Source organism: Cebus imitator, unplaced genomic scaffold (genome assembly GCF_001604975.1).
Source record: "Cebus imitator isolate Cc_AM_T3 unplaced genomic scaffold, Cebus_imitator-1.0 Scaffold853, whole genome shotgun sequence".
Lineage (NCBI taxonomy): Eukaryota > Metazoa > Chordata > Mammalia > Primates > Cebidae > Cebus > Cebus imitator.
The window spans coordinates 250,622-263,853 of NW_016108168.1; the positions used below are offsets into that span (position 1 = coordinate 250,622).

The 13,232-nt window shown below is 49.6% G+C and overlaps 2 protein-coding genes, 1 long non-coding RNA gene and 1 pseudogene across 9 annotated transcripts in view; 3 read left to right on the forward strand and 1 right to left on the reverse strand.

Annotated features, from left to right (window-relative positions):
• LOC108297881 overlaps positions 1-2,785 on the forward strand; it is a 16,254-nt gene extending 13,469 nt beyond the window's left edge. Inside the window, exon 3 of the long non-coding RNA XR_001822372.2 lies at positions 2,743-2,785. This is a non-coding gene — a long non-coding RNA (uncharacterized LOC108297881). The remainder of the gene's footprint in view (positions 1-2,742) is intronic.
• The window catches only part of LOC108297879, a 28,510-nt gene extending 15,962 nt beyond the window's left edge, over positions 1-12,548 (reverse strand). For 2 of the 6 annotated variants that reach the window (XR_005198652.1, XR_005198651.1), the window contains exons 1-4: positions 12,421-12,528; positions 9,960-10,162; positions 2,378-3,169; positions 560-765 (exon numbers count right to left, since the gene is read on the reverse strand). Coding sequence is in view for 2 of the 6 variants with exons in the window: in XM_037735595.1 (XP_037591523.1) it covers positions 560-632 (73 nt within the window). In the remaining 4 variants the exon portion in view is untranslated. Of the gene's footprint in view, positions 1-559; positions 766-2,377; positions 3,170-9,959; positions 10,163-12,420 lie in introns of those variants that run through there. The other 4 variants (XM_037735595.1, XM_037735596.1, XR_005198653.1 and 1 more) reach the window with 3 other exon arrangements.
• The window catches only part of LOC108297880 (mediator of RNA polymerase II transcription subunit 11-like), an 11,168-nt gene continuing 2,800 nt past the window's right edge, over positions 4,865-13,232 (forward strand). Inside the window, exon 1 of one of the 2 annotated variants that reach the window (XR_005198654.1) lies at positions 4,865-5,848. Coding sequence is in view for 1 of the 2 variants with exons in the window: in XM_037735597.1 (XP_037591525.1) it covers positions 5,345-5,698 (354 nt within the window). In the remaining variant the exon portion in view is untranslated. Of the gene's footprint in view, positions 6,208-13,232 lie in introns of those variants that run through there. The other variant, XM_037735597.1, reaches the window with a different exon arrangement.
• LOC119469811 lies at positions 5,182-5,279 on the forward strand (annotated as a pseudogene).

The window sequence follows — 13,232 nt, forward strand, 5'->3', positions numbered from 1 at the left end:
AAAGAAAGTAGAATGAAATAAAATCAAATAGGACAGATGACAAAACTACATGTCATGGGTTGTTGGGTAAATTTCACCTTCTGAAGCTTCTGCAACACTGAAGGTCATCCAGAATACACAGGTGACTCCCAAGCACCCACATGAGGTGGTCAACAGCCACCGCTCCAAGTGCCCCCAACCCCGGCTCTTGTCCTTATCTTGTAATCTTTCAGAACACATAAGTGGCACACCCAGGCACCACCACCTCGGCTCTGACACAGGCCAGCACCTGATCAGCCTGTGTGTGTGTTTTAAATGCCCCGTGTATTTTAGGTCAAAATGTTACATGTGTTTCTTATCGTGGGTGAGAATAAAAACAGCCCAAAATCTGCTATTTTAAGGTTTGTGGGGGCAGTTGGAGGCTTTGGGAGGTTCTAGGGGCTCACGCTGAGCTTGCGTCTGTCCTTAGATGAGATGTTGATATTCAGAGGCTGGGGTAATGAGGACCATCAGGACGCATTTGGCCTACACCCTAGCCTGGCCACAGAGGAGATGGGGCAAAAGAGGTCTCATCTCCTACCTGTCACTTGGGCCTGGTCACTCAGCAGATGGCTCAGTGATGCGGAGAGGCCAGCTTGCTGCCCACCTGCCATGTGAGGTTCCCTGTAAAGATGACAGGGCTGCCCCCATCACCAGTTTCATCTCCAGCTGTGCCTGGAACCTCTCGGCCTTGCTGACCTTGGGTGGCTGCAGGTCACTCTTGCCCTGAAAAGACCTTGGTGTCACCTGGAATGATAGAATTGGCCAGCAAGCCCAGCCACGATCACAAAAGCTGGGACTGGAGAGAGCACAGGAGACAGCCAATGGATTCAATCCTTCCCCAGTATTCGATTTTTCTGGAGACAGAGTCTCACTCTGTCACCCAGGCTGGAGTGCAGTGGCAGGGTCCTGGTTCACTGAAAGCTTCGCCTTCTGGGTTCAAATGATTCTCCTGCCTCAGCCTTCCGAGTAGCTGGGATGACACACACACACCACAGTGCCCAGCTAATTTTTCTATTTTTAGTAAAGACAGGGTTTTGCCATGTTGTCGAGGCTGGTCTCAAACTCCTGAGCCCAAGTGACCTGCCCGCCTTGGCCTCCCAAAGTGCTGAGATTACAGGTGTGAACCACTATGCCCAGCCCTTTCCCAATTTTTTAAACTCCGGATTTCTCAAAATTAGAAACCTGTGTTATAAACTCAGACATAAACACAAAAGACTCCTCTCCTTGATAACCCCCTCATTGGATCCATCAGGAACTCAGTCGACCATCGCTATGGAATATGACTAGACGACCCCATCTGCCACCTCCACTGCACACCAGCCCCAGCCCTGGTTATCAAGCCTGTCTGACAGCAACATCCTCCTGGCTCTCATGGCTCCCATCCCGCCGCTGGCAACTGATCTCAATGTGGTGACCAGACACGTCCAATGATGGCACACTAGCGTTTCTTACAGTACAATCCAAAGTCCTTGAGGCCCGTGAAGCCAGAACTGTGTTGGTCACTGGTGCAGACACTGGCAGGTGGGCCATGGGGACAGCTCACTATACTCCAAGGCCCCACATGGGAGATCCTCTAGAAAAGCCATGAGCAACTACAAATGCCATGTTTGATGGCCCCGCCAACCTGCAGACACACCCCACACACCCCTCTGATAGCCAATAACTAGTCAGTTCACCCAAAAGATGTCAAAACAATACTCGCCATTACCAGACCGTCAGTACTTAATGCTGTATATCCCTGATCCCCACCAACATGTGTGCAGATGTGTGTATACAAATGTGTACGTATCTGTGTACAGATGTATCTGTACATGGATATCTGTAGATGTGTATGTATACAGATGTATGGAAAAATGTGTGCACGAATGTGTGGATATGGATGTGTGTGTACAGTGATGTGTACATGGATGTGTCTATATGTAGACGTGTGTGCAGATGTGTGTAAAGATGTGTATATATATATGGATGTGTGTATATGAATGTATGTGTACAAATATGTCTACATGTGGATGTAGATGCTCGCAGCTCTTCCTGCTCACAGGCACATCCTAGCGCCAGCTTTCTCCAGTATGTACCAGAGGCTGCGTGGTGGTGTCAGAGCTTCCTCAGGGTGCACGTGAACAGGGTGAGCACAGAATTTCTCTCCCAAACCACAGCACTTTGCAGTTAAAGAGAACACTAGTCACAAATGTGTCAGGTCAGCAGGCATAAACTGGAGCTCTCCAGGCAACCGAGGACCCAACCCCCACATACCAGGATAGGGGGTGCCAAACAGAACACTTCCCACACCAACCTTAAATCCCACAAACTTTAAGGTTGAACCCAAGCTCTGGCACTTTGTATTCAATGAGCTTACCTGCCTCAGTTTCCTCATCTTGTATGGGGTTACAAAGAGGACTTGAAGAAGTGACCTCCTGTCTGCTGGAAGAGGCTCCAGAAAGTTACAGAGCGCCGGCTGTTACTGTAATTGTGATGAGTCTGGGCAGATGGAACTTGAATTTCTCCAAAGGCAAATAAACATTTCCAGGCTTCAGACAGCTCTACAGGGAGTGGCAGGAAGGTCTGAGGGGAGGTACAGGCAATCTGTGCTTGCACATTTAGCAAATAACAAGACGTTCAAGGGCCCCTGGGAGTTCTGGAAATGAGGCAGAAGTCTCAGCCATCAGACAGGTGGGGCTTTAGGAGGAAGACAGTCCCCTCCTGGGTCTTCTCCCCACCCAGGCTGACAGCACAGGTGGAAGTGGGGAGAGTATTTATGCAGCAACGTATCCAACCCCAGCATCAGACGCTCACTCCAGGCCTGAGAAGACACTGGAAACTGAGGCAGAATCGGGTGATCCACTGCTGAAAGGGCCCAGTGGTCATGCCTGGCGGGATCAAGTCTAAAGCTGTTCTTTGTACGCTGGCTGGAGTGCAGTGGCACGATCTCGACTCACTGCAACCTCCACCTTCCAGATTCAAGCAATTCGCCTGCCTCAGCCTCCTGAGAAGCTGGGCCTACAGGCGTGCACCACCACACCCAGGTAAGTTTTGTATTTTTGGTAGAGACAGGGTTTCATCTTCTTGGCCAGCCTGGTCCCAAATTCCTGACTTCATGTGATCCTCCCGGTCACCTCCCAACATTTGTATACTTTTTGAAGTCACTGATCTGCTTAAAAAGGGGATAGACGTTTTAAATCTTCTCCCCAGGATGGAGGAGACAGACATAAAACTTCAACACAATTACAAGGGCTTCAAGTGACTAAGTTCTATCCAGGTACACTTGGGTAAGAACCCTTGAAAAGCACCTACTAAGATGAAAATGAGCCTGGACAACAAAGTAAGACCCATCCCCACAAAAAAGAAAAAAAATGAAAAGAAAAACAATGGAAGGGCATGGTGGCACAGGCCTTAGCCCCAGCTACTTGGGAGGCTGAGGCAAGAGGATCGCTTGGGCCCAGGGGTTCAAGACTGCAGTGATTTAGGATCATGCCATTGCATAGAAGACCTTGTAAAAGAAAGAGGAAAGTGGGAAAGAGAAAAGGTGGGGGAAGAGGGGGGAAAGGGAAGAAAAGAGGTAGGAAGAGAAAAAAAGGGGGAATAGAGGGAAGGAGAGAAAGGAAAGAAAAGAAAAAATAAAGGAAGAAAAAAAATGAGAAAAACATAAACCTTGTGGCCAGGGAATTCCACTGTTAAGAATTTACTCTGCAGAGAGAATGGTGTTCACAGAATAATTTTAAGAGGAAACCTGGGAAAAGCTCAGGAGCACTTCATTATTAACCTAGCTGAATACATTCCATTCCATGGACTATTATGTGGTCATTTGCACTACATGGGAGACGCTGATTTTTTTTTAGGTGGATATATTAACTCCACGTGCTGATTGTGTGCACAGATCATCTCGGAAAGTAATCACCAAAACAACCCTAACAGTGGTTGGCTTTGAGGGGGGGTGGGAGAGCGGCTTTAAGGCTGCACCAGCACCAACCAATAGAACTTTTTGCAATAAGGACCATGTTTCTGGGCCATCTGCAGCTGTGGAGCACCTGAAATGTGGCCCAGGCAGCCGAAGAACCAAATCTTTCATTTTCTTTAATGTTAATTCATTTAGATTTGTTTTTTCTTTTTTGAGATGGAGTCTAGCTCTGTTGCCCAGGCTGGAGTGAAGTTGTGTGATCTTGGCTCACCGCAACTTCTGTCCCACAGGTTCAAGCAGTTCTCCTGCCTCAGCTTCCCAAGTAGATGGGGTTACAGGGGTTCACCACCACATATAGCTACTTTTTGTGTTTTTAGTAGAGATGGGCTTTCACCATGTTGGTCAGGCTGCTCTCAAACTCCTGACCTCAGGTGAGCCACCTGACTCAGCCTCCCAAAGTGCTGGGATTACAGGCATGAGCCACCATATTCAGCCTCACTTAGATTTCAATAAACACATATGCCACTGGCTGCCATATGGGAGACTCAGTTCTATACTCTTTCATAGTTTTTTGGACTTTGAATCATTTAAATGCATTGCCTATTTTTTTTAGTTGTAGAACTTAATAGAATAGTATTTAGATTGTATTAATCTAAATGAAATCTACAATAGAATTTAAATTGTACCAGCAAATGCTGATACATAAAAAGATTGCCAAGGGGTGTGTGTGTGTGTATGTTTTGTTTTTTTTTTTTGAGTCACAGTCTCTCTCTGCCACCAAGTCTGGAGTGCAGTAGTATGAACTTGGCTCACTGCAACCTCCGCCTTCAGGGTTCAAGTGCTTCTCCTGCCTAAGCTTCCCAAGTCACTGGGATTACAGGCAAGCACCACCACGTCCAGCTCATTTTGGTATTTTTAGTAGAGAAGGCGTTACATCATGTTGGCCAGGCTGGTCTTGAACTCCTGACCTCAAGTGATGCACCTGCCTTGGCCTCCCAAAGTGCTGAGGATTACAGGCACTAGCCAGCATGCCCAGCTGCAAAGGTGTATTTATGAGTAAAAAGAGCAATGTACAAACAAAAAATAGGGAACAGGTGGGGGTGGTGGCACATTCCTATAATTCTAGCACATTGGGAGGCTGAGGTGGGAAGATCGCTGGAGCTCAGGAGGTCGAGGCTGCAGTAAGCCATGTTTACACCACTGCCCTCCAGCCTGGGTAATGGAGCAAGACTCTGCCTCAAGAAAAGTTAGAATTAAAATTAAAAAACCAAAACCTAAGCATTACGATTGGGTTTTCATGCAATTTTATGTTATGTGCCTTCCTCAAAACTTGTTACAGTATCATCATATCACCAATCTGATGCAAAAAAGAAAAAATAAGGTTGCGTTTCTCAGGAGAAACTCCTGAGGAGGATTCCCGGAGTGACAATGGCTACCTACAGCCTGGCGAACGAGCAACTACGCGCCCTGGAAGACATCGAACGGGAAATCGGCATCATCCTTCAGAATGCAGGTACAGTGATCCTAGAATTGTCCAAGGAAAAAACCAACGAGCGGCTTCTAGACCGGCAGGCGGCAGCCTTCACCCCTTCAGTGCCACACGTGGAGGCGGAGCTGTCAGCTCAGATCTGCTACGTCACCCAGGTGGCCACAGGGCAGCCCCATGAGGGCTCCAGCTACTCTTCGAGGAAGGACTGTCAGATGGCTCTGAAGCGAGTGGACTATGCCCGCCTCAAGCTCAGTGATGTGGCTCGAACCTGTAAGCAGATGCTGGGGAACTAGGCCAGGGAGGTGGACCCAGAGCTCAGAGAGAGACCATCGCCTGCGCCATGGGAAAGAACCTGGGAACATGCAGGATGGGGAGCATGGGCACCTACATGCCCTGCTGCTCAAAGTACCCTTGGGGAGGCCGAGGCCGGAGGATCATGTGAGGTCGGGAGTTTGACCTGGCCAGCTTGGTGAAACTCCGTCAAAGACAAAGGGGCAAATGGTGGGCATGGAAAAACTGAAGCCTGAGCCTACCCACAGCTATGCCTTGGCCTCTCCAGCAGGGTGCTCCTGCCCTGTACTCCACCAAAACCCTGACAGGCTCAGACAGAGATGGAAACTCACACATCCAACCCACTTCCTCAAACACTTCATGCTCCTGACCCAGGCTTCGCGCAGAATTGGCCTAATGAAGATACATTCTTCTTCACTGGGAGAGACAAGAACTAGAATTTTAATAATAAAAGCAACAATAATAAANAAAAAAAAAAAAAAAAAAGAAAAGAAAAAAGAAAACCCAGAAACTCAAACTAAAAATATTTGCAAATCTATAGCGTTATGCATTGTCCTGTGTCTCCCCAAAAGACGCTGAAGTCCTACACCGCAGGGTCTGTGGATGCGACCTTATTTGGAAATAGGCTCTTCACATGTGATCAAGCTAAGCTGAGGTAATGAGGGTGAATCCTAATCCCGTGTGCCTGGTGTCCTTATAAAAAGGGATACGTGGACAAAGACACCTACAAAAGGAAAACAATGTCAACACAGAGAAGACCACCTACAAGCCAAGGAACTCTGGAGGCTCTGAAAATTCAGCAGCGAGACCTGGGACAGACCCTCCCTCACAGCCTTCACAGGAAAAACAAACAAACAATAAAAAATCCCTTGATTTCAGACTCTTGGCCTCCAGAACTGTGAGAATAAATCTCTGTGGTTGAAGCCACACAGTTTAGGGTACTTTGTTAAGGCAGCGCTGGGAAATGAATGCAGATTTCTTGGGGCATGCATCAACACTTCTGAAAGAAATTTGGGATGTGGCATGCTTAAACTTACAATTCATACCTCTCTCTACTCTGAATTATTTTTTGAGCGACAGGGTCTCACTCTGTCACCCAGGCTGGAGTCAGTGGCACAAGCATGACTCACTACAGCCTTCACCTCCTGGGCTCCAGTAATCCTCTTGCCTTAGCCTCCTGAGTAGCTGAGACTACAGGCACATGCCACTATGCCTAATTTTTAAAAAATGTTTTGTAGAGATGGGGTCTTGCTATGTTGCCCAGGTTTACCTGGAACTCCTAGCCTCAAGTGATCTTTCCACCTTGGCCTCCCAAAGTTCTGGGATTATAGGTATAAGCCATTGTAACCGGCTTGCTTTTTTTTAAAAAAAAAAACAGAATCTTGCTCTATTGCCCAGGCTGGAGTGCAGGGACATGATCTCAGCTCACTGCAACCTCCAGCTCCTGGGTTGAAGCAATTCTTTTGCCTCAGCCTCCTGAGTAGCTCAGCTTATAGGCTCCTACCACCACACCCAACTAATTTTTGTATTTTTATTACAGTCGGGGTTTCACCAGTGGGCCAGGCTGGTCTCGAACTGCTGACTTCAGGTGATCCGCCCACTTCAGCTTCCCAAAATGCTATGATCATGGCTCACTGCAACCTTTGCTCCTGGGTTCAAGCAATTCTCCTGCCTCAGCCTCCCAAATAGCTGGGATTACAGGTTCCTGCCCCCATGTTAGGCCAGTTTTTGTACTTTTAGTAGAGACGGTGTTTCACCATGTTGGCCAGGCTGGTCTTGAACTCCCAACCTCAGGTGATCCACCTGCCTCAGCCTCCCAAAGTGCTAGGATAACAGGCATGAGCCAATGTGCCCGGCCTACTTCTATTATTATTACATTGTAATATACAATGAAATACTTACACAACTCACCATAACATAGAATCAGTGGGAGCCCTGAGCTTGTTTTCCTGAAACTAGATGATCCCTTCTGGGGGTGATGGGAGACAGTGACAGATCAACAGGCATTGGATTCTCATAAGGAGGATGCAGTCCAGCTCCTACGCATGTGCTGTTTACAGTAGGTTTTGCGCTCCTATGAGACTCTAGCAACACCACCAATCTGACAGGAGGTGGAGCGCAGGTGGTGATGCCAGCAATAAGGAGTGGCTGTGAACACTGATGAAGCCTCCCTCGCCCACCCGCTGCTCACCTGCTGTGCTGCCTGCCCAGTTCCTAACAGGTGAGCCAGGTGCAGGGGCTCACGCCTGTAATCCCAGGACTTTGGGAAACTGAGGCAGGTGGATCAGCTGAGGTCAGGAGTTCGAGGCCAGCCTGACCAACATAGAGACACCCTATCTCTACCAGAAATACAAAAATTAGCCTGGCGTGGTGGCTCATACCTGTAATCCCAGCTACTTGGAAATCTGAGGCAGGAAAGTCGCTTGAATCTGGGAGACAGAGGTTGCAGAGAGCCAAGATCATGCCACTGCATTCCAGCCTGGGCAACAAGAGCAAAACTCTGTGTCCAAAAAAAAAAAAAAAAGGCTGGGGTGCAATGGCTCACACTTGTAATCCCAGCACTTTGGGAGAATGAGGAGGGCGAATCACCTGTAGTAAAGAGTTTGGGACCAGCCTGGCCAACATGGTGAAACCCTGTCTCTACTAAAAATGCAAAAATTAGCCAGGTGTGGTGGTACATGCCTGTAATTCCAGCTACTCAGGAAGCTGAGGTAGGAGAATTGCTTGAACCTCGGAAGTGGAGGTTACATTTACCTGAGATTGCACCACTGCACAAAGTGAGACTCTGTCTCAAAAAAAAGAAAAGAAAGAAAGAAAACAAAAACAGGCTACAGACTGGTACTGATCCGTGGCCAGGAGGGTTGGGGACCCCAGCTGTAGACAATATATAATGATCAAATCAGGGTAACTGAGACAGTCATCACCTCAAATATTTATCTTTTGTTTTGGGAACATGAAAATCCTTCTCTTCTAGCTATCTTGAAATATTCAAATAAATTCTCATTCAGTGTAATGTCCCTTGTGCACTATTGATTACTGTAACTTATTCCTTCTCTCTAGGCCTTCTTGTCGTTCATTCATTCTTTTTTTAAATTATTTTTTATTTATTTCTGAGACAGTCTCTCTCTTTCTGCTAGGCTACAGTGCAGTGACATGATCTCTACTCACTGCAACCTCCACCACCTGGGGGCAGGAAATTCTCCTGCCTCAGCCTCCAGAGTAGCTAGGATTACAGGCATGCACCACCATTTCTAGCTAACTTTTTTATTTTTAGTAGAGATGGGGTTTCACCATGTGGTCCAGGCAGGTCTCAAACTCCTGACCTCAAGCAATCCGCCCACCTCGGCCTCCCAAAGTGCTGGGATTACAGGCACGAGCCACAGCACCCGGCCATTTATTCATTCTTACATTCATTCAGTCAATGATTCACTGCACTCCAGCCTGGGGAAGAGAGCAAGACTCTGTCTTCAAAAATAAAAAAGTAAAGAGAAATTCAGGTGCAGGTGTAGAGTGGATTAGCATGAGCAGGGGTGCCGTGGTGGTGGTGAAAGTGGTCAGGAAAGGCCTCTCTGTCAAGGTGACAGACATGAGGGCTGAGCCTGGGGACTCCTGGGGAGAGCAGCATGGGAGGGCTCTAGGCGTTGGTCCCATTTGTGATTCTTTTGTTTAGTTTAGTTTTTGAGACAAAGTCTTGCTCTGTCACCCAGGCTGGAGTGAAGTGGCACAATCTCAGCTCACTGCAATCACCACCCGGGTTCAAGCCACCTCAGCCTCCCAAAGAGCTGGAATGACAGGCTTGAGTCACTGCACCTGGCCTCTGCATCAGCATGTTTAAATTCTTCTGAAAGCTGTGCTTTAGGAAGAGTGTTCTGATAGCCATCGGAAATAAATGACAGAATGGCAGGACAAGGATCACGTCAGTGACAGGGTGGCTGTGGACATCTGCTGGCCAGCAGCAGGAAAGCCACTCAGACCCCGGATTCTACCTCTGCAGCCTGCCTGCACATGAATCCTCCTCCCCACATCAGTAGAAGCCTGGAACTCTCAGAAGAGCAGACCTCATCAACTGCTGCCACCTTCACCAGAATGATGTGATACTTTTGTTCACACAGAAGACAGCAAGAACCCTGAGAGAACAGGATCCAAAATGTGTGGGTTTTGATGGACAAGGTTGTAGGATCTGGGAGGCTCCACCTACCTCACCTCCTGACCCCCACACTCCTTCCCCAGTCCTGCTCAGCATAGAGACTAGAGTGACATTACCAGAAATGTAGACGCTTGGAAGGACACCAGTGACACGGAGAAGAGGAGATCGGAGGTCCACAAGGCACCCAGCTCCTGGACTCGGATGCCCAGGACTCTGTCCAGAAAGGCTCCCTCCCAGCCATGGAACTTGATGGTCCTCGAGTTCCTGAGGATGGAGCTGCTGAGCTGGGCCTGCAAGTCCTTCTGCCTCATTTGCTCTCCTGGGATTGGAGGGAAGAGAGAGATGAAGACACGGCTGGTCCAGAATTCTCTTCTACACCCTGACAGTCACCCTGCAGCAAATCCCACTGATCTTGCCAAGTGCGACCCAAAGCTGTCTGCCTCTCCACATCTCTGACCCTGGTCCTGATCCATCCACCATCATCCTGTGCCTAGACTCCTGCAGGAGCTGACCCAGGACCACTGCCCCGGGGAGGCAGCTTCTGATGCCCAAAGAACAGAGGCTGCCCCTTAGCCCACCTGGGTATGGTGCCATCAGGAAGGCTACCTCGAGGTGGGTAATGCCTGAGTTACAACTTTTTTTCTTTCTTTCACATTTTTGGTGGAGTTAGGGGGATCTCACTATGTTGCCCAGGTTGGCCTCAAGCTCTTGGGCTCAAGTGATCCTCTGCCCCTGGCCTCCTAAAGTTCTGGGATTACAGCCTGAGCTACACGTTAAATGACCAGGAGGTGGGTGCTGGGCAGGCAGAGGATGAGGGGATGGAGCCAGGAAGAGGGACGGGAGGGTTTGAGGCAGGGGGCAGCAAAAACCCAGGCACAGGGAGCAGCATGACTTGGAGGACACTCAGTGTGGCCAGAGGAGTGCGTGGGCAGGGTCACTTGGCACTCTAGGGCCAGGCAGGAGTTCGGCGTCTCCTGTGCATCACCGAGGGAGGAAGGCATCATTGGGAGGCAGCTGCCTGGAGAAGGTTTTTTGTTATTTTTTGAGATGGAGTCTTGCTCTGTTACCAGTCTGGAGTGCAGCGGCACGATCTCAGCTCACTGTAACCTCTGCCTCCCATGTTCAAGTGATTCTCCTGCCTGAGATTCTAGAGTAGCTGGGATTAGAGGTGCCTGCCACCATCAGCTAATCTTTGTATTTTTTAAGATAGATAGCATTTTGCCATGTTGACCAGTCTGGTTTGGAACTCCTGAACTCAGGTGATCCACGTGCCTCGACCTTCCAAAGTGCTGGGATTACAGGCATGAGTCACTGTGCCCAGAGAAGCCATGCAGGAGGCTGGAGACACAGTCCAAGCGAAAGATGGACATTGGGACAGCTGGGCCTAGAGGGGAAATAAGTTCTTTCCCTCCATCCCCCTTTCCTCCCTCCCTCCCTCTCTCCCACCTTTCTTTCCTTTCTTCCCTACTCCTTTCGTCCGCTCTCCTGCCCTTTCTTTCTGCCCTCTTTTTTCCCTCCCTCCTCCCTTTCTTCCTTCCCTCCCTCATTCCTTCTCTTCCTCTTTCAACTCTTTTCTTCTCTCCATCTGTCCTCCCCTTTCCTATCTTTCCTTCCCTCCCTGCTTTTCACTCCTCCCCTCTCTCCTTCCTTCCACAGTTCTCAAACACTGATCCAGCACCTTCTGCATGCCGAGCACTAACTACATACTGAGTCTGCCACAGAAAGTGGCCCGTGCTGCTGCGGAGCTTCCAGTCTAAGGAGAGCGAGGCCGTCAGCCCCTGCCAGGTGCTTCCTGCAGGGCCCTTTAGGAAGTGGGAAGTGCTGGGGAAAAGCAAAAATGAACCCAGGAGAGGCCAAGGAAGGGAGCCACTCGGAGGAGAGGGATGGGTGTGCCGTGTCATTGGTGGACGGTGGTGAGGGAGGCTGCCCTGACTGCAGGGGGTGCTGGAGGGGACAAGGGTCTTCTGGAGTGAGGGTGGTCCAGGTGGAGGGAACAGCTAAAGCAGATGCCTGGAGAGATGTGTGAACATCAGGCAGGTGTGAGGATGGGGAAGGGGGTAGGTGGGGAAGGGAGGGAGATGTGTGGAAGGTGAGGCTGGAGGCAATGAGGCAGCTCAGGGCAGGCCTGGTGGGCCACTGTGGGGCCTTTGGCTCAGACTGAGGAAAATGAGGCCGCTGTGGGTCTGAGCAGAGGAGGGTGCAATGGATTCAGCTCACACAGGTCTCCTGTGGCTGGAAGTGGAGAGATGCTGGGGCAGAAGTAGGGAGTGAGCCAGGGCCTTGCTGCTGGATGCATTTTCAAGATGATGCCAAGCAAATCTGCTGACTGATGGGGTGCAGGAGAAAAGGGCATTGGTCTGACAGAGGGCCTGGGGCCTGAACACTGGAGGGAGGAGCCGCCGTCCACTGCAATTGGGAAGGAGCGGGACAGGTCTGCACAATGGACAACTCACAGAGACAAGAACAAAGCCAGACCCGCCGGCTCCCACTCAGCTCTCCTCTCCCCTTCACCCACACCAGGGCCTGTGTCTTCCTCCCTACTTCCTACCTGGTCCGTCCCTTTCCCAAAAGCCAAACCTGACAGTGATTCCTCTTCTCGGTGATGAAGAAATTCAGAGGGAGGCAGCTCAGGAAGACAGCGATGGCGGAGGGACCCAGGAGCTGGGGACAGAGGGGACAGAATGTCAGGAGATCCCAGGGAGTCCAGCTGCCAGAGGCGTGTGAACCACAGCAGCTTCATCTTGAATAGGAGCTGGGTAAAAGGAGGCTGAGACCTACTGGGCTGCATTTCCAGGTGGTGAAGGCATTCTAAGTCACAGGGTGAGACAAGAGGGCAGCACAGGATACAGGTCACAGAGACCTTGCCAGTAAAACAGGCTGCAGTAAAGAAGCCAGTCCAAAACCCACCAAAACCAAGACGGCAATCAGAGTGACCTCTGATCGTCCTCACTGCTACACTGCCACCAGCACCATGACAGTTTACAAATGCCATGGCAACATCAGAAAGTTGCCCTATATGATCTCAAAAAAAGGGGAGTCATGAATAATCTACCCCTCTTTCAGCATGTCATGAAGAAATAACCCTAAAGATGGGCACCAGCGCCCTCTGGGCTGCTCTATGGAGTAGCCATTCTATCTTTACTTTCCTAAAAAACTTGCTTTTTTAGGAAACAATAACTTTGCTCTGTGGCTCTCACCTGTAATCCCAGCAATTTGGGAGGCTGAGGTTGGTGGATCACCTGAGGTCAAGAGTTCGAGATCAGCCTGGCCAACATGGTGAAACCCCGTCTCTACTAGAAATATAAAAATTAGCCAGGTGTACTAGCGAACACCTGTGATCCCAGCTACTCAGGAGGCTGAAGCAGGAAAATCACTTGAACCCGGGAGGC